Below are 19,802 nucleotides of genomic sequence, written 5' to 3' on the forward strand. Positions count from 1 at the left end.
TTATTATTTTTTTATTTTGCAATACAATTCAGTTCTACATATCAGCCACGGATTCCCTTGTTCTCCCCCCACCCTGTTCTGTCTTATTAAACTATGAAATTTAGTGGGTTTTCATGAAATCAACTATTGACTGCTGTAGAAGATTATTTTAAGATGTGTTACGTTTGTTTATGCTCTGGAACACTTGTTTAATGATACAAAGATGTGTTGCATTCTTCTATGTTGCATTGTTTTACTCTGTGAAGCTGTGTTACTTTGCCTGTCTAAAACACCCGGTTGGTCTTAATAATGAGCTGAATGGCCAATAGCGAGGCAGGAGAAAGGATGGACAGGGCTGCCAGGAAGAGAGAATAAACAGGAGGAGAAATCTGGGAAGAGAAGATAGAGGAGCAAGAAAAGGAGGAGAGGAGGCCTTCAGGGGCCAGTCACAGAGTAAGAAGTAAAGAAAGGAATACAGAATACAGAATAGAGAAAGATAAAAGCCCAGAGGCATAAGGTAGACAGGATCATTTAAGTTAAGAAAAGCTGGCTAGAAACAAGCCAAGCTAAGGCTGGGCCTTCTTAAGTAAGAATTAGCCTCTGTGTGATTTATTTGGGAGCTGGGTGGTGGACCCCCAAAGAAGAAAAGAGTAAAAAAAAAATTTGCACCCAAAGTGGAGCTTGAATTTCCATAAGGCCTGAGAAAACTTTAAATAAATAAATAAATAAATAAAAAGACATGGCCCCTTTAAGAAATTCTGGTATACAGCAGAGCAACTAAGTAAAAGCACCTGCCACAGTACCGGTGGTACTGTGCCAGGTACCAGCATTCCATAGCTAGGAAGGTTGGTTGAGTTTTAGGCTTGGCTCTCAGGAACCTAGAAGCAGGCAGAGTCAGCCAATAGGGCTGCTTGGAGGACCCAGCTGTAGCTTAGCAGTTTAAAGTTTGCTCACAAGGTCAAAAAAGGCTAAACGATATGCAGTAAAAGAGATCCAGACAGAAAAACACCTCTAAACAGGTTCCAGTGCGTTTAACAATGGCGTAGGCTTAAGAAAGAAAAGAAAATGGGTATAGAAAGTTGTAGAAAGAAATAGTTTAAAAATAATAAAGTCTTTAAAGAGAGAATAAAAGTAATATAGAAGACAAAAGCCACGTAAGATGGGAAATACACAGGGAGTTGAATCCTGTATGTTATTGCGTTGGTTTTGAATTTTTGGATGGTTGACAAGCAAATGACAGCTGTTGAGAGACATGGGATTGAAAGAGGGACTGATGAAATAAATCAGCTTAGGTATTTTTAGAATGCCTTAACTTTAAAATGGAACTGAAAAAATTTATCTGTCAAATGGAAGTCAAAAATGCTTTGGATAAGAGGTCTTGCTTGTTTCCACAGGAAACAAGAGGCTGTGGATTCGTTCCAGGTTAATATGGATCAGGTGCGATCAAGGGAGACCTGAAACTTGACAAGGGATATCTATCAACAAAGGTTATAACTGGTCTACCCAGGACTTGACCATTATCTCAATTTTTCTCAGGGACCCATAAAAGATGTCTTTGCCCACAGACAACAAGAAACAGTCTGAAGAATATGACACCCACATTCCCAAGAGAAGGGATGGGTGGTCTTTGGTTATTTGGTGAGTTATAGATATTCGTTATCATTTAGTGGAATATAGTACATTGATACAAATTTAAAGTTATTTTTGTTATGCTGTATATATGTTTCTACTCTTGTTTAAGGTATTGTAGCCGTGAAGTTCATTTTAAAATGTAAGGTAAAATCCTAGTTTTGAAAGTTATTATAAATTATTTAGGATAATCTAGAAACAGGTTAGCAGTTAGTCATTTATGACAATCAAATTTGTAGATATGTTAAGCATGTTTTCAAGATCCTACAGAGATATATTTCAGATAAATGCTCTTCAAACACTTCAAAGACCTATAGAATATGGCATTTAAAATATTTTGTTAACATTGTCATTTTCATGACAATGAGACACATCTGTTCCTGGCAGCACCAATTTACTTCAGAGAAGATGATGGGCATTGAGAAACTCCTTACGGAGTTTGCTTTTCTTGTGGCAAAGCTAGCCATTGGGAAAAGAAACTGCTCTTGCCTGGACTGCCTGACAGTATGCTATACAAACTGGACATGCAGGACACACAGGAAAAAGACTGTTGAACTTTGCCAAGACAAGACAGGACAGTCCTTTGAGATTCCTGCTTCACAGAAGAGTCTGCCAGACCTTCTGCCAGAAACAGAAGAAAGCAAGTGATGAACTTTGCCAATACAAGGCAGGACAGTCCTTCAAATTTCCTGCTTCAATGGAAAGTCTGCCAGATATTCTAGGCCTGTAGGCTAAGATGGATGTCCCAACATTGCAGAGGAACTTTGGATGACTGTCCAAGGCAGCAAGATGTCTCTGTTGTTAGGTAATATTACATCCTTCTGGGTCTTTGATGGAGTTAAAGACTAAATAATTAGAGTTTCAATTTTCCTTATGATAGAAAGTAAATTAGGTATAAAACTTTGGAGTCACTAAGATGGGATGGATGGTGGAGTGTTTTCTCTAAATTTGCTAAATACAAATGGACTGAATATTGCAAATGTAATTCTTACTTGGTAACTGTTTTTGTTGTACACAGTTTTACTATGTTAAAGTTAAAGCCTTTCATTTTTATTTTAGACAAAAAAGGGGGAAATGTTGTAGAATATTATTTTAAGATATGTTACATTTGTTTATGCTGTGGAACATTTGTTTAATGATGCAAAGATGTTGTATTCTTTTATGTTGCATATATTTAACTCTGTGAAGCTGTGTTACTTTGTTTGTCTAAAATACCTGACTGGTCTAATAATGAGCTGAATGGCCAATAGCTAGGCAGGAGAAAGGATAGGTAGGGCTGTAGGCAGAGAGAATAAATAGGAGGAGAACTCTGGGAGGAAAAGCTTAAGGAGCAAGAAAAGGAAGAGGGCATCAGGCACCAGGCACCCAGCTACACAGCAAGCCATGGAGTAAGAAGTAAAGAAAGGTATACCGAAATAGAGCAAGATAAAAGCCGGTCACGCTAAGGCTGGGCATTCATAAGTAAGAATAAGCCTCCATGTGATTTATTTGGGAGCTGGGTGGTGGGCCCCCAAAGAGCAGAAGAGTAAAAAAAAAAAATTCATATCTCTCTCTCTCTCTCTCTCTCTCTCTCTCTCTCTCTCTCTCTCTCTCTGTGTGTGTGTGTGTGTGTGTGTGTGTGTGTGTGTGTGTGTGTGTGTGTACTGAGATCAAACCTAGAGCATCACACAAACTGGGCAAGGGCTCCACACTTAAGCTGTACTCCCAGCCCAGCAATGAGCTTGAACTTGGTGTTATCCTCAGCAAGAATCCTCATGAGAGCACATTAGACATGCTACATATTTCCTTCTAGTAAGTGGAAACAACTGTTCTAAATTGCACTATGTCTTCTGTATGCTCCCTCCCAAACATCTCCATGGGTAAACATTCTACCACTGCTTCTGCACAAGGACCCGGGGCCACCCTCCTCAGACTGGTCATGACAGGAGCTGTGGTTATGCAGCACCAGGTCAACCGGAAGTAATTCATCAAGAGGTAACGCTGGGGAAATCTGTCAGGGGCAGGAGATGGGATGGCAGGGCTCCTGGTTAAAGGGGCAGAGGAAGCTGGATCAGGCAGGATGGGATGGGAGTCAGCCAAGGGTGGGTGTGGAGAAGGAAGCTCCAGGAGAGTCGAAAAGCTCAGTCAGGGACAGGAGATGAGGGACAGAGCCTGGACGGAAGGGATGGAGGCTGGAAGGGAAAAGGCAGAAAGTGGATCTGAAGTATAGGGAGAGCATGGGATAGGAGCTGAGGGAGGATCCCGGGTAGAAAGCCCAAGCTACCTGCCAGAAAGCCCTGGAAAGGGACAGAGCAAGCAGGCCCACGGTCTACCCAGCCACTGGTCTCACCTGCTCCTGGCGTAAGCAGCGAGGGCCCGTTACCTGCATGTGCTTCCCATACTGTTCTCTAACGGGAGACAGAGCATGGAATCTGGACACAGGGACCCAGAACTGTCCCTAACTTGTTCCATGACTCCTCAGGCCTCAGCCATTTCTCTGACAGGAATGACTCCAGCTCTTCTTGTGAAGAGCTGACGCTACACTCCAGACCTCCCCGACGGCCTCCCGCCTTCCTGCTTGGCTAGCATCCTAAGGTCCCATCTCAGACTTGCCTCTCTCCGTGCTCCCCTCCACCTCTTCCAAGGTTTGCTGGCCTCCCCGTGCTCCCCCCACCCCTTTACCACCGATTGCTAACAGTTAGTTTAGCTGCTTCTCCCTTTGACCTTGATGAGGGCAAGTCCTATGGCCTTTACAGGCCCTCCCCATGCTCAATCTGGGGGCTCACGGTGGAGATACTCATGTTTCTTTACACGGATGGGTGAGTGGATTAATGAATGAATGGATCAAATCTGAGATCTAGGGAGTGTGCAGAGATAGTTCTGCACAGTGGGACTCAGAAGAGAAAGCTGGAAGAGAGATCCAACAGGCCTGTCACTATGTCCTTAGTGTCTTCCTCTCGGGGTGGGACTTGCTTGGACACTGTGTAATTCAAAGAAGGTGCTGAGGCCTCACCCTGACAGCCCTAGACAGCCCTAGAAAGAGGCAGGGCCGAGGAAGAACACGAATTCAAATCTTCAAGATGCCAACCCTGGATAGAGGAACACCCATGCTCTGTAGGGTCACCAGGACAACGGTAGGACTGAAAACAACTGGGAGGCCTCAGAGTGGATGGGACACTCTGAAGACCAAGAACCAAGAGTGGAACAGATTGCTTTGGAAGCACAAACTTCAGCTACTGAAGACATGGAAGCAAGAGCTAGTCCTTTACTTGATGGAGATTTAGACACCTGATAAACAAGAGGGACCCAGTCAGATGACCTCTTGGGTCCCTTCTAGCCTGGAAAACCGGGTCAATAGCTAGACAACTGAGCTATCCTGAGAGACTGGGACTGTCCCCTTGGGGGCACTGTCCATTGTCCTCTGAGTATTCAGAGGGAATCATCTCTTGTCGTGTGCTCTGTGGTCTACATCCCCAGTCAGAAAGCCTTGGGAGTAGGGTCAGAGTTCAGCAGAGCAGATACACACTTGACCCTAGATTCTAATGATGCATTTACTCCTGGCTCAGCGCCAGGCAGCCTGGACGCTTCGGAACACATCAGCCCTCTCAACAGCTGAGAGAGGGCCTGCCCATCAAATTGAAAGCATCTATGTTAAACGTTTTGAGAATGCTAGGTCAACGAAGTCAATGCGCTTCCCTGCAGCAGAACTTTTCTGAACCTCAGACACTGGAGCATGTTCAAGTGACAAAGGGAAGCCCCACACTGTTCCCTCTTTAGAAAGAGGAGTTTCCTCCACTGCTCTCAAGAGGAGAGTGCAATAAGGAGGACTTTGTTTGTGGGGCTGAAATGGGAGCAAGTGTGGACCACCCCCTGACAGAGAAGAATCTTGAGACTCCTGGGAAGGAAGGAGGCTGGGGGAAATGGCTGGAGCTTTCAGGATCCTGCAGGTCTGGAATGAGGGGGTGGGGGGCTGGGTCTGGAGTCTGTGGTTAAGGGGCTGCAAGGGATGAAGGTCAGGACATGCTGGTAAAGGCTGCAAAGGACGGGGGTGTGGACCAGCTGGGGCGCTGGGTTCAATGGGGACACCACACTGGAGACAGGTTCCAGGTGTCTGCAGCCAAGGGCAAGCCTTCAGACTAACCTGCCGCTATCCACCTGTGCCCAGTGCCTTCTCGCTTGGCTTGGGCGACAGGGGCTGGGCTAACCCACCTATCCCGTCTCCACCTTCGGGGAGCCCCGAGCCTGGCCCTGCAGTCTCGGGGCACCCTCACCTCCACCAGCGGGTAGGCGATCTCGTTGTAGATCTGCTCTGTGAAGTGGTCCATGTAGTAGGCGCCGTCGAAGGTGAACTGCTTCGGGGGCTCGTCGGCCGCTCCCGGGTTCTGAATGAAGCACTGGCCGCGTGCGCAGTCCACCGTCACCACCGTCTGACAGCTCAGCTCGCGCTCGCGCTGGTTCATGGGCCGGCAGCGCACCACCACCTTCACGGACTCCGAGGCCATGGCGCCCCACGAGCCCCGGGGGCGTGGCCAGGTCCAGAGGGTGGAACCAGAGCCCGCGCGGGGCGGGGCTTGGCGGCGGGGGCGGGGCCACAGCCGGGGACCCGGACTCCGCGCCGGGCGCGCTGAGAGCAGCAGGGGCGCGGCGGACAAGTCTCCGGGCTGGAGCCCGGGCCGCCGCCTCCCGCGCCCGGGCTCGCCCGTCCCTGAGGCCGGGCCCGGGCGGGGAACGGGGGATCCGCGCTGCAGGCGCCGCCGCACGACCCGAGCCCCGGAGCTGGCCGGGCCGCGCTCGCGCTCGTGCACGCCGTCTCTGCGTTCGCCGTTGCCAGGCAACGTCCGTGGCGTCACAGGGCGGACCGCGGAACGCTGAGTGCGAAGGAGAGCCGGGCTGCAAGCTAGCCGCTTGGGACGCACCCGGTGGTTGGGGCGGCCCTGACCCTCCTCCCTATCTCCCAGGCCTCGCAGCTCCAGCCCAGAGGCTCAGCAACAGGGCAGAGGTGGCCAAGCTTAGACCTGGAACTCATGCTTGACTCCACCTCCCTCAGGGGTTAGAGACTGAGAGGGTGACAAGGACTTCGCTGTCCACAGTCCACAGTCCCCTGGCAGGACTGTGAAGCTGCTGGATGATAGGGCCAGTCTTAAGAGTCCAGATTTTGGCCGGGCGGTCGGTGGTGGCGCACGCCTTTAATCCCAGCACTCCGGAGGCAGAGCCAGGCGAATCTGTGACAGGCGGAACTCTGTGAGTTCGAGGCCAGCCTGTTCTACAGAACGAGATCCAGGACAGGCACCAAAACTACACAGAGAAACCCTGTCTTGGAAAAACAACAACAACAACAACCAAAAAAAAAAAGTCCAGATTTTAAAAGACACAAAAATTGGACCAGCAAGATGGCTTAGCTAGTGAGAGGTGCTTGCTGCCAAGCGTGATGGCCTGCGTTCTACCCCTGAGACCCATATAGTGGACCGAGAGAACTGACTCTTGCAAGGGGGCTCACACACATAAATAAATGTTTTGGGGTGTTTTTTGGGGGGGGGGTTGGTTTTTCGAGACAAGGTTTCTCTGTGTTGCCATGGCTGTCCTGGAACTCGTCTGAAGACCAGGCGGGCCTAAAACATAAATGTATTTTAAAAAAACAATTGAAAAGCCAAAAACTTTAGGAGATAGTCTTTTTGTTGGGAAGAGCACACAGCCTAACCTCCTGGACCAGTCTAAGCCACCAACCACCCAGTTGCAATGCTCCTGTGGGTTCCTCTGCAGAAACACCGTGGTGTCAGTCATATGACAGGCGCTGGGAAGACAGCCCTCTTGCAAACTAGTAGGGAAAACTAACATTGGAAGGGAACACACACAGTGACTACAAATGAACCGGTTCTGTGGATCATCTTTAAAAGGATCCTCTGTCACTTGTAGGGAGTCAGGACAAGTATCTTAGATCTCACTGGATGGAGCTCAGATCAGGTTTAGGCAGGCCTGGGCTGTGCCAAGGCCTGTTGTGCTTTGCTGGGGCAGTAACCAAGCCCAAGATATCAGTAGCCTGAATTTTTTTAAGTGTGTGTGTCCACACATGGGTGCACTTTGTGTATGTGTGTGTGTGTGTGTCTGCACGTGGGTGTACTTTGTGTGTGTGTCTGTAAGTGGGTGCACTTTGTGTGTGTGTGTGTCCACACATGGGTGCACTTGCATGAATGCACAGGTGAGCACTGAACGTGGAGGCTGGGGGACAACTTGCAGGAAATGGGTCTCTCCTTCCATCACGTGGGTCCAATGGATCACACTCAGGTCAGCAGGTGTGACAGAAAGCACTGAGCCTTCTCACTAGTCCTTAGATCTCTCTCTTAGAAAACCTCTCCACCAAGCCCACTTCTCAATTCATTTTTTTCTGGACCTTGGTGGCCAGGACCTCTGTCAGGCTCACCATTCCATACCATCTGTGGTATGTTTGGCAAAAAAAAAAAAAAAACAGGAAAATGTCGATGAAGATCTAGCCACTCAAAGAATTGCAATAAACTGTGAAGAAATGTGTTTTATTTATCTTGAAGTCCACACAGTGGGGCTTGATGACGGTTTGAACAAAGACAGAACTATGGTCTGTAATTAAGACACAGTCTGAACACATGGGCTCCAAACTGTTTGGTTTGGAAGAAATATTAAAGGGTATGTGGAAGGCTGGTCCCTTGGACGTGTTGAACATCCCCTGGTATTGTATATCCCCTGGTATTGTACACATCGGCAATTCACACTATGGACACCCTCCTGGAGGTGAGCCCTGGCCCGAAGTCTGGACCAGTTAGTTGACAGCTTTCCTTAGGTGTAACTTTCTGGGGTTGAAATCCTAGGCACAGGATATGCTAATCCCTCTGTTCCCACTGGGGACCAGGCCCTACTCGGGGAGTGGGAAGGCCAGTGGAAACAGCCGTGGAAGGACTATCACCCACATTCAGGTTGGGGGGGGGTTACCTCCTGTCCTTTCTCTCCATCCCTCATGAGACATGTCACTTGAAAGAAATGACAATGTCCTTAACTAAGGGCTTATCCTAGTGTGTGGGGCGGGGAGGATGGGGGTGTTGGAAGCCGGAAGCACCAGGCCTGGCCTGCCTCTTCCTCCCACATGCTTTTGTCTTCTCTTTGTTCTGTAGAGGCTGCCCACTTCTCTTGGGATCCAAAGCCCCAACCCTGTGGCTTCCATCAAAGCCTGTGGCCTTCAAGGCACTGAACACAGACATCCTCTCCACCTGTGCCTACACCTCTGCTTCCAAAAGAAGTCTGTTGTTTTTTGTTTGTTTGTTTGTTTGTTTGAGACAGAGTTTCTCTGTGTAGCCCTGCCTGTCCTGGAACTCACTCTGTAGACCAGGCTGGCCTCGAACTCAGAGATCCACCTGCCTGGGATTAAAGGTGTGCATCACCACCAGCTGATTAAGAAGTCAAAATCTTTTGGGTAGATTCATATATTATGCTGAGTTGACTTAAGGGACACTTGGATTTGTCATTGCTGGCTGGGCCACTGCCTTCCTCTAGAATGTGTCCCTGGACCTCCCCCTGATAAAGCCACACCCTCCTCTGTGGGGTTTGGGTTAGTACTAGTTCTCCGTTGTAAGTGGGGGCTGCCTTGCTGATGAGCAGACCAGTGCCAGCCATGCCCCGTGGTGGGCACTGCGTTAAAGCCAGCAGGAGGTGGCTTCCCAAAGCAGCTACCAAACGGCAGTTTGCTCACTGCGGGGGCCACTCGGTGGAGTGACACCCAGAAATGAGCTGCGGTGGCAAACCTGCAACTCCCTAAGCCTCTGCTTCCCTATGGGAGCTCTCTGGGGTCCCCCTCCAACAGAGGCTTAGCCGCCTCCAGCAAAGGCTGTGCCCACATCCACGAACTGCTGGGAAAGCCTCTGCACTAGGAGGACAGTGGAAACCTGGCAATGGGCACCACCCAAAGTCACCTAGAGTTGCCAGACCCTTAGCTCTACCTGCTTGCTCATCCTGGTATCTCGGCTGGCCCCAGGTCCTGGGAGAAGCCCTGGGATCTCCATCTCCAACCTCAGAGCTCCCCTCCCATGGGCAGTGGAGTGATGGAAGACTGATCGAGGGGCAGAGTGACCTGTTTGAAGCTGGTGACCAGTGAGTGGGGTGCAAGAAGGGCAGAGTGACTGCCACAGCCCAGGGCCCAAGGCAAGGCTGGGCCCCAGGGGACTGAGGCCTTGCGTCCTAGCCCAGGCCTTGCAGTTCTGCCTCGGACTTGGCATGGCTGAGGGGCCGCAGAGTCCGGGGGAGCCTGCCCTCAGGACCACAATCTTGCTCTTCATAGGTGGGGTTGAGACGGCCCATGCTGAGTGGGCAGAAAAGGCTGCGCTCCATCCCGGCGTGGCTCTCCACCAGGGCCTCCAGGCTGGGGAACTCTGCTGGCAGGTGCTGAGGAGGAAGGGTCGGCAGCTCTGGTCCCCTGCTCCATGGCTCATGCCATGTAGCAGCACCCCACCCCCACCCAGGTCTCCCATCATGTGGAGGGATAAATTCGGAAAGATGGTATGTGCAGTAACCATGGACCCGGTCACCATTTCCTCGCTCTTCCCAGTCTGGGCAGGACTGAGGCAGTTGGCCTGGAAGTACAGAGGTCATGTAAAAGCCTTGCCAGCCCAGTCCTGGAGACAGACCAGGGACTCAGAGGCTTGGTGCGGTTAGGTCAGCTCTCCTAGAGGTAACCTCTGAAAGGTTAACCTCCCTCTAGAGGGAGGGCCTCAGTGGGCAGGAACCTCAGTGATTCTCCCTGGACTCTGTGGTCAGCACCCAGCCAGCAAGAACAGAAGTAAGGGCTGGTGTGGTGGCCCACGCCTTTCGGGACATGGTGAGCTCCATTCACCCGACACAGTCTTTCAAAAGAAAGATCAAGCGTCTGCAGTGACAGGCCAGTGCGTAAGGAATGAGGTTGGACGACAGAGTGAGAAAACGAAGGACACGAGAATTGGGGATATTCACTCCAATTTGGATGAGTCCTGCCAACCTACTGTCTCCACACAGCTCCTCTCACCAGCAGAGGCAGGCGGATCTCTGTGTGTTGGAGGCCAGCCTGGTCTACAGAGTGAGTTCCAGGACAGCCAGAGCTACACAGAGAAACCCTGTCACAAAACAAAACAAAACAACAACAAAACCCCAAAAGAACTGAAGCAGAGCAAGCAGGGCCAGGAGTGGACTAGGAGGAGGGGTGGGGCCAGGGAGCACTCGGCAGGGGAGCAGGATGAAGTGAGGTGGGCTTAGGAGCCCAGGGACTGGAAAAGGGCAGAGTAAAAATTCAAGAGATGGCACCAGCGTCGGGGTGGCGCTGGAAGCCTCTCAGGGCAACCCCAGTCTCACCTCTAGACAGTACCGGCCCAGGTGGTTCCGGAAGACCTGGTGAGGCACCACCCCACACTGGGTCCGGACAGACAGGCTCCACTGGTCACCAGTACCTGGCTCTGGCCACAGCAGGAAGGCCCCATGCACATCTCTCCGCAGCAGGGCAAGAGCACAGGACCTAGGGGGAGGAGCCAAGGTTAAGGCCACCAGTTTGACCCCAGACTCCAGACCGTTGTCCTGATCAGGGACATACTAGCCCCAAGAGCTTGATGGTGGTGGCAGAGGACTGCATATGTGCTCTCAGAAGTTCTGAACCAGATCAGCCACTCAGTGAACAGAATTCGAAGGAACTCAAGGCCTTCTGGGGACCCAACTTGCTGACGTCAAGGCCCTGGTCAGGAGAGGTCTGAGAAACCTTAGGAAGGCTGACAGTGACAGGCCGGACACTGAGGGTTTGACCTGTGTCTTGCTCTTCTCCCTAGCCCCATTTTACATTCTGGAAAACTGCGGTTCAGGCAGAGGAAGTCCCTGGCCTCAGGTCACTAGGCTGGGAGCATCCCACACTCACCAGTTAAAGCCCATACACTCTGTCTATGCACCCTGAGTACACAAGACAAGGGGCCTACCTCAGGTTTTTTCTATCTAACCCAAGGGACAGAACTCCCTTACCTGGAGAGGCCAGCAAAGGCCCAGATGTTCTCTGTCAGGCTACCCTCATTCTCCACCAGGCACGAGGGACCACCAGGGCTGCGGGGCCATGCCTCCCATGCAGCTGGAACTATGGAGACCACAAAGGTCAGAAGGAGCACGATGGAACCTCCCAAGGCCAGACCTGTTCCTCTACCACACACCCCCTATCCCATGGTTTGTCTCCCCACCAAACCTTTTCCCCAACTGTCACACATCTGGTCCCCCAACAGAAATTCTGCACTCCCCAGTTGAAGTCCATACACCGCTGTTTAGCTGCCCTCCAGCCTGATGCACCCTCACATGCACAGGCAACCATGGGGGGAGGGTGGGCCCAAGGGGGCAAGGCCACAGCCTCAAAAAACCATGCATGAACGCCCACCCCCTGCCAAGTCCACTAGCCAGCCTCCTCCTCCTCCAACTCACAGGCCTCCCGGGCTGATAGCTGCAGCTGCATCTCATAGGTGCAGCCTCGGTAGGCTCCGGAGCGGATCACCTTGCTGCGGATGGCCTTCTTGCGCACCAGTGTGGGAGAGCAGTAAGGGTTCCCCAGGCGGGTGTGACGGGTGCCCCCACGGCCCTCAGGCTCTGGCAGCTCCTTCTAAGGCACCAAGAGGGGCTTATGGGCAGGCAGATTCAGATCCATCTGTTTGAGCCCAGGTGAACCCTGCAAGAAGCCCACCCTTCCAACACAACCAAGCCCCAAGCCCCTGATCCTTTCCCCATCCACTTCCTGACTGGGGTGGTGCATACCCCACTGCTGCCCAGGAGCCCTTCTGCAGGAATTCGCCGGAAGGAAACCAGGGCGTGGACATTCTGTGACAGCTGATCCCGGCTAAAGGGCTCTCGCACTAGGGCAGGGGGTGCCCCAGGGCTGCAGAGTGGCTTCGGGGACACGTCCCCCACAGACCCCAGGCAGGACTCAGGCTGCGCCCTCTCCTCAGGGTGTTGTGAGAGGTAAGCAAGCTGGAAGGAGCGGCAGAGCAGCAGGTACAGGATATGGACCTAGGACAGGAGGGGGGCTCAGCTGCAGCCGCTTCCTGGGAAGCTCCTCGGGCATCAGTCCGCTCTTCAGGGCTGCAAACGGCCCGCTGGCTTCTGGTGCCCCTCCCAAAACTTCCTGGGAAGACTCCTACTTAGCCCTCAAAATCTCACCACATGCAGCCTCTGCTACCAGCTTTCTCTTGTCCGTTCACTCCCAAGTCACTTTGTGCCAGGCATCATGCTGGGAGCAGAGGGCACAAGCCTGGACCCATGGCACTCCTACACCAGACTCACCATCCACCCAGTGCTCAGGCCCTCACCCCCAGGGGGAGTAGCTAAGATCCCTGGCCCCAGCCCTGTTAATTAGGAGCTGTTGAGTGAGCCAGGGTGGAGCATGGAGGCCACGTGCCTGATTCTTCATCCTCACCTCCCCACGACCCTCTGAGGAGCTAATGAAATGGGGCACTGAAGACATGGAGTCCATCACTCCCTCACATACTCCAGACCCGGGCTGTTGGAACCATCAGCTTCAGCCACTTGCCACCCAGGGTCCGCATCCAGAGGTGGGATGTCACTAAATGACAGACAGGCTGCCACAGATCTGTCATTCACAGTGACCACACCAGCCTTGACCTCGAGTATACCTGCCTATGACTACCATGTCTGCTACACAGAGCTACATGGGACCTGTCACCTAGCAACAGCTCAAAACCCGGACCACGCCTCTGCTGTTAAAGGACTCAAGTGTCTGTCATGTGTCATCAGGGACAGCCCCGTGCTGGAGTGTGGCTCATGTCACCAGTGGGCTGGGCTAAGGGTGGTGGGAACGAGCCAGGACAGCAGAGGAAAGTCCCAGCTAGTGCAGGGGATGTCAAGGGTGCGGACTTACTACACGCAGTCCTAGGAGGAAGAGCCGAAGGCCAGTGCGGCGAGGCAGGGACTCACCGCCGCCACCCGATGACAGCACTACCCCCTCAGGGCACACTACCCTCCTCCGGGTCTCAGGTACCTCTCCAGGCTGGCTCCCCACAAAGAGGTGGCAGAAACGCTTGCTGGCTGGGCTGCGCGGGTTCCGGGCAACAAAAGCAAACTGGCAGGCAGCTGGGCACCAGGTGGCATAGAGGATACGCTTCAGGGCATGGGCCATCAGGAGCACCTGCGAGGAGGCATCGTGGTGAGGACAGCAGGTCTCACTCACTCACCTGTGTGGCAGTGGCCTGAGGGTGAAGAGACCCTTCTCCCCCAGAGGCCTGCCAAGTCCCAGCCCTCCGCGCTCATAGCTCTGGGCCTGTCAGACACGTAGGTCAGGATGGCCACCCCAAGTTACAGAACTGAGGGACGGAACAGTGACCAGTCAGTGATCTCTAGCTGGAACCACACAGGGGCAGTGGCGGCAGGTCCTGGGGTTCTGCACTGGTATCTGGGGTAGGACGCTGGGAGTTCAAATCCTGGCTCTGCCGCTCACTCTCCACGTCTCTTGGCGTCATGTCAGACAGTAGCCATGCCTCAGGCAGGTGATGTGGCTCCCCAGGGCACCATCACACCCAGCACTGGGCCTTACAGAAGAGGCCTGCAGCTGTGGGTTGCAGTCTGGCCTGGCAGTCAATAGGCGGCCATGCTGGTTGTAGAGTGTATAGCCAGGGAGGGACAGACAAGCATGCAAGAGCTCCCTTCCATCTCTAGCCCACGGTGTCCACAGCCACCAGCCAATGCTGGACCAGGCACTTGGAAAGTCTCATAGGGTGTTTGTCCCTGATATTTAGGACAGAAGGTGGCCTCTAGAGAAGATTCTGGAGGGCTAGGCAAGCTTGTGCTAGGGGGGCATGGGGCAAACTGTAAGAAGACCAGACCCCATCTGGTCCTCACTGCCTTGGCTCCTACCCCTCCTACCTCGCCCTCCCCACTGTAGACCTTGAGACCCTGAAGACTGAATTTCAGGATGACAGCGCGGCGTCTGGAACAGTCCTGAGGGGAAGAGAGTTGGCAAAGGCAGGTGTCACTTCCTAGTCCCGCCACAGTGGCCCTCATCAAGGCTGCTCAGGCAGTTCTGACACCCCTGGCCGGGACAGAGGCCTGGGTGCAGACACCCAACAGTCATGCTACGTATGACCTGTGGGGCATGGGTCCCAGGCATCTAGGAAGAGTCCTGAAGCCTGGAACTGCCGGTCACCTCTCAGAAGACCTTTGGTCCCACCCTTCCTGGGCTTCCTGTGTTCATCTGAATGATGTGTGTGTGTGTGTGTGTGTTGGGGGGACTGATAGTCACAGTGCCCACAGTGACTTGGGTTGTGCTCCCCAAGTCCCTCACCTGCAGTGCCCAGAGCTGCTGCTGCACAAGGTACACACCCTCCTGTGTGTCCAAGTCGTCCACAGGAAAGGATCCCACGTACTGGTGGTGATGGGAAGAAGAAAGACGGGGGAGTGAGGGCCACGACTCCAATGCACACAGTACTCCACCCTGCAGGCAAGCTGTGGGTAGTGACCAAGCACTGTCCTTGAAGGCCAGTGTTCTTTGTTAATGTTCTTAGCAGGTGACCCTGGTCAGGTCGCCTGGGCCTCATCTTCTCACCTACACAGACGTTTGTATACACACATCCACTCCAAAGGAGCCGGAGTTAGTCCTTGGGCCCCAGGTCCTCCCCAACCCCAGGGAGTAGCCACCCCACAACTATCTTCCAGAGCACACAACATGGACACCCACCCACCTGGGCAAACTTGGCAATGCACCTGGGCCGGTAAGGTGCAGGCCCGCAGTCGGAGGCCCTGCGGGCTCCGGCCCCAGCCCTCTGCATGGTCCCCAGCATGCCCAGCTTCAAGCTCCACGGAGGGAAGGCTACGAAGGGCAGGGGAGAGGTTGGTTTTCAGGCAGGTAGGTTGAAGGCTCCCTGTCGGGGGTTGGTGTGTTCATTCATTTGCTGGCTCCAACACTCCTTTATTCATTCAAGCAACCAACCAATCCTCACTGAGTGCTCATCAACATCCTGGGCACAGGCCAGAGACAAAAGACACACTCTGCCTGCTTAGAGAACAGCATTCTCGGGGAGCATGATGCGAAACTAAATAATAAGCCTTAAACAGGTGAGATGTGGTAAAATGGAGAAGCGCAATTACGTGGGGCAGGGGACAGATGGGGGTTCATGATGGCTAAAAGCTGCACTGGGAGAGGTCTGGGGAGGGACTGATCAGAAGTGGGATGGCTCGCGGCACGGGCCACTGAGCTACAGCTGGGGTTGCAGTGCCGCCTGGACCCTCTGTGGTAGAAATTTGGATCCGGCTCTTATTTAGTGCCAGAGGGAGATTGGTGTCTGCCAGTAGTTCTGCCCTCTCAGGAGGCTGAGGCAGGAGGGCCAGAATCACTTGAAACCAGAACTCAGAACTTCAGGGTCAGTGTGGACAATACAAGATGAGAGAGAGAGAGAGAGAGAGAGAGAGAGAGAGAGAGGAGAGAGAGAGAGAGAGAGAGAGAGAGAGAGAGAGAGAGAGAGAGAGAGAGAGAGAGAGAGAAGAAAACAGAAGAGTCTGGAAGAGGCCACTGAAGAGCAGGGTGACAGCAGTCAGAAGGGAGGCACAGAAAAGGTGTGCTGTGGCCTGAGGTAGGCTGCCAAAGCAGCGGGCTGCACCCGACTCAAGATCAGCCTTAAGTCTGAGACTTTATCCTACGGACAATGTAGAGCCCCAGCAGGCCCTGGGGCAGCAACTGCACAGGGCAGTCCAGCTGGATGGTTAGCACTGATAGTATCAAGAACCCGTTTTAAAGGCTGCTGGCTCACTGGTCCAGCCTGACTCCAGTCCCTTTCTGAATCCCAAAGCCCTTTGCAGGTATGAAAAAACCAATCCCCCCAAATGATGCACTGGCACTAAGTGGGGCGCAGAGAAGATGGACAACTACCCAGGGGACTGACAAACAGCACTCCTGCCCTGCCCTATTGTTTTCTGTGGGACCCACGGCCAGATCCACGGGGTCGGGGGTGGGTGGGTGGACAGGGAGAAGCAGACGTCATGTGGAGCAGATACATAAAGGACCAGCTACTTCAAGGCAGAATGGACGAAAGTTTCGGCTGGGGTCCCCGCAGACTCAGCTCCCCCAGCGGCAACGTAAGTCACAGCCCCTCTCTCCTATTCACACCAGCCTTCTTGTAATTCACACCAACCTGGATCAGAGAGGCCTGGGTACAAGTTCTATGTGGCTTTGGGGCAGCTGCCGTCCCTCTCTGTGCCCACACTTCCTCACCGGCAAACCCTGGGTAATGTGAGGTGCCTGGCACGATGTCTGGCACAGGGGATGAGGCCCCCAAGCCTGCTGGCAGGAAGGGAGCTTGGGAAGACAGCAGAGCCTAGAGCTTTCAAGACTCTGTCCAGGCTGGAGCCTCTCACCACCCCCGAGAGTGAGGCTGGGAAGATTGCCCTAGAGGCTTTGACTCCCCCGAGAGACCAGGGGTTAGTAGTGTGGCCTGGGTGTGCCACAGCGTCAGGAGTGCTTGGAAAGGGAAAGACTAGGATGTCTTAAAATTGACCCTCGCCAGGCGGCGGTGACATATACCTTTAATCCCAGCAGAGCCAGGCGGATCTCTGTGAGTTCGAGGCCAGCCGGGTCTACAGAGTGAGATCCAGGACAGGCACCAAAACTACACAGAGAAACCCTGTCTCAATAAAACAAAACAAAACAAAATAATAAACTGACCCTCTTAGAACCCAGGAAGGGTCCTCCATCTCTGCCTGCCAGTGACCTTCAAGGCCAAGCTCAAGCCAGGGAGCAGAGGCCAGCAGGCATTTACAACTTTCAGCCAGGAAGAGCTGGGAAACAAGGCTGCAGCCTCCCCTCAGAGCCCACCGGGACCTCCGAGAGGCTGCTGCCTACCTGTGTTCTCACCCTTCCGTTCTAATCCTGCTCATTTTTTATCACTTGTCTCAATGGCATCTGACGTTTGTGGGAAGCTAAGCACACTCCTGCCGCCCGCCCCTTCCCAGCAGGAGGCCGGGCTCCCAGGGAGGCAGTGGAGGCTTCTCCACTCTCTCAGCACCAATAAAGGCAGAGGAGAGCAGGGAGGCAAAGACCACAGGACACACAGCAGGCAATGAGGGGGTGGGGGAGGGGGAGGAACAGGGTGAGAAGGACAACCACAGAAGAGATAAAGAGAGCTGACAGGAGCCCTTCACACACTGCCTGGGCCACACAGGCCCGCGAGCACCAGGTAAAGGGGGAAAGAACCAAGGGTCAGTATACTGCATACTCACACACACAGAGACCAGCTTCCTGAGTGTGTGTGTGTGTGTGTGTGTGTGTGTGTGTGTGTGTGTGTGTGTGGTTGACGGGGGTAGGGGTGAAGGGTGGGGGTTGGAGAGCACCCTCTCAGTACCTGGTCCTTCCCCATCCTCTTTATATTTAGCCTCACAGAAAAAGGAACTTTGTCCCTTCTGCCTCCCTTCCAGTCTGATCCTTAGACCAAGCAGGACGCCAGGGCTCACTGCAACCCTGGTAACAACCGCACACCCAGCTCATCTCTTTGAATCAAATCAAAGTTTTCCACAAGGGTCTTCTGGGCCAGAACCTTCCTTACAAAAAGACACATTTGGGATGGCGCTGGGCTTCTATTTTCCGGGTGGTTCTGCTTAACTGGCTAGGTTGACAGGTCCTTCTACACCTCATAGTCGAACTATCCATCCCCTCAGGGTACTGGGAGTCTTTCCTGCCTGCATGCAGATCCCAGCGACTTGACCAAAGACACACAACACAGGATAGGGAGCTGTCGAACCCTGGACTCTCTGCCTGGGGTCTATGGGTCCCCGAAGCAAGCGTCCATCCTTGGTACACACTGGGTCTGGGTCTGCAGGAATAGATGCCGCAGGAAAAGCCACTAGCAGTTCCATAGCCAGTAACAACTCAGGTGCTGGGGACCAAACTGTTTAGAAAGGCAGAACTCCCTCTCCCACGCCCAGCACACCCCTGGTACCGCCCCCCACCCCGACTCACCCACACACACAGGTCCTGGACCCGCGCAACCAGGGACAGGACTGAGGTTCAGCAGGGCTGGCTAGTGTGACCTTGGCCTGCCAGCCTCCAGTTCCTCAGCTGTGGAGTGAGGGGACCGCGAAAGGCAGCCAAGTCCTGGAGCTATTCATCAGCTCTGGACGCGCCGAGCACACTGGCTGGACGCGGAAGACACCGACACACACGATCGCGCGCGCGGAGGTGCGGGGCGCGTGCGAGCGTTGACAGCGACCTCGCCAGCGTCGCCGTCCCCACGTTAGGTTTTCGGGGGGGACTCAGGTGGCCCGGCGCCAGGAAGGAAGGGATGGAGACGATGGCTAGGCGGAAGGTGGGGGTGCGGTTCGCTTCTGAGCGACCCTCCCGGTCCCCGGCCCGCTCCCCGCACGCACTCACCGCCGCTGTCGCGCCTCTTGGCAGGTCTCACAGCTCGGGTCCCCGCAGCCTGCCTGCCTACCCAGCGCCGCGCCCGCCCTGCCCCCCGCGCCGCGCGCCCCCCACGTGGCCCCGGGACCCGACCCTCAACATCACCTGGCGGCAGCGCCGGCCTCACCGGCCAATCGGAGCCAGCGGAGTTGCTCCGCTCGGCAGCGCTGCCCAATCAGAGGCTGCGAGGGTCCCTGGCTCCGCCTACGCCGAGGCCCGGGCTGGCTCCGCCTTGTCGCTCCTCCTCCAAGAAGCCATCCTGACCCGCCGAACTCAGGGACTCGCCACTCGCCCCGTGGTACTTGGAGCGCGAAGGTCCCCATCTCCATGCAGGACCCAGCTCCGCTCGATTGCTCTTTGACCACGCAGTTCCACACCTTCACACGCAGATGGCAGAGAACTTGGTGGCACGTATTCCCTTCCTGTGGGGGGATTCACTGGGCTGCTCCTCTGGGGTCTAGCACAGAGCGATGACCCTGTCCTTAGGACCGCACGGAAATCCACTTAGATGGGGAAATGGTGAGTGAATTTAGCCAGCGCCAGCATAGAGGGAGGGCCCTTCTGATCCCATCCGGCAAGGAGCGCTGTAGGTGGCCCAAATAAATCGCAAATCCCAGCCAGGCAAGCACTTGGTGTGTATTAAACCCGAAATCCGCAAAGAGAACGCATCAGAAACTGCCCGTGCCCCACGCCACAGAATTCCAGGACATCGGGGTTCTGGCCCAGGGGGAGTAACTGCTGTCCCCATCTCACGGACACCCGGGCAGATGGCACCGCCAATGAGAAGGTGGACCTGAATCTGCTGCCT

General features: G+C 53.9%; 2 protein-coding genes across 17 annotated transcripts in view; both read right to left on the reverse strand.

Moving 5' to 3' along the window:
• Kif17 (kinesin family member 17) overlaps positions 1-6,341 on the reverse strand; it is a 41,484-nt gene extending 35,143 nt beyond the window's left edge. For 4 of the 7 annotated variants that reach the window (XR_008213997.1, XM_052718573.1, XM_052718570.1 and 1 more), the window contains exon 1: positions 5,859-6,340. Coding sequence is in view for 4 of the 7 variants with exons in the window: in XM_052718573.1 (XP_052574533.1) it covers positions 5,859-6,089 (231 nt within the window). In the remaining 3 variants the exon portion in view is untranslated. Of the gene's footprint in view, positions 1-5,858 lie in introns of all 7 variants that reach the window. The other 3 variants (XR_008213998.1, XR_008213999.1, XM_052718571.1) reach the window with 1 other exon arrangement.
• Positions 6,342-8,098: 1,757 nt separating this feature from the next.
• On the reverse strand, positions 8,099-19,089 carry Sh2d5 (SH2 domain containing 5). 10 transcript variants are annotated; one of them, XM_052718646.1, is made up of 11 exons: positions 18,965-19,039; positions 18,554-18,729; positions 15,288-15,415; positions 14,891-14,971; positions 14,473-14,547; positions 13,592-13,738; positions 12,352-12,603; positions 12,025-12,199; positions 11,581-11,689; positions 10,930-11,089; positions 8,099-9,990 (listed from the first exon to the last, which is right to left on the reverse strand). In XM_052718646.1, exons 3-11 carry the CDS (start codon positions 15,384-15,386, stop codon positions 9,787-9,789), a joined length of 1,302 nt encoding a protein of 433 aa, XP_052574606.1. In that variant the 5' UTR covers positions 15,387-15,415; positions 18,554-18,729; positions 18,965-19,039; the 3' UTR covers positions 8,099-9,786. The 10 variants fall into 10 exon arrangements, with proteins under 10 accessions (XP_052574606.1, XP_052574607.1, XP_052574608.1 ...); XM_052718647.1 differs by lacking the exon at positions 18,554-18,729 and having other exon boundaries at positions 18,965-19,089; XM_052718648.1 differs by lacking the exon at positions 18,965-19,039 and having other exon boundaries at positions 12,025-12,196; positions 18,554-18,958.
• Between the last annotated feature and the right edge of the window lie 713 nt (positions 19,090-19,802).

Source organism: Peromyscus californicus, unplaced genomic scaffold, assembly GCF_007827085.1.
Source record: "Peromyscus californicus insignis strain IS unplaced genomic scaffold, ASM782708v3 Scaffold_5__1_contigs__length_169319896, whole genome shotgun sequence".
In the NCBI taxonomy this organism is placed as follows: Eukaryota; Metazoa; Chordata; class Mammalia; order Rodentia; family Cricetidae; genus Peromyscus; species Peromyscus californicus.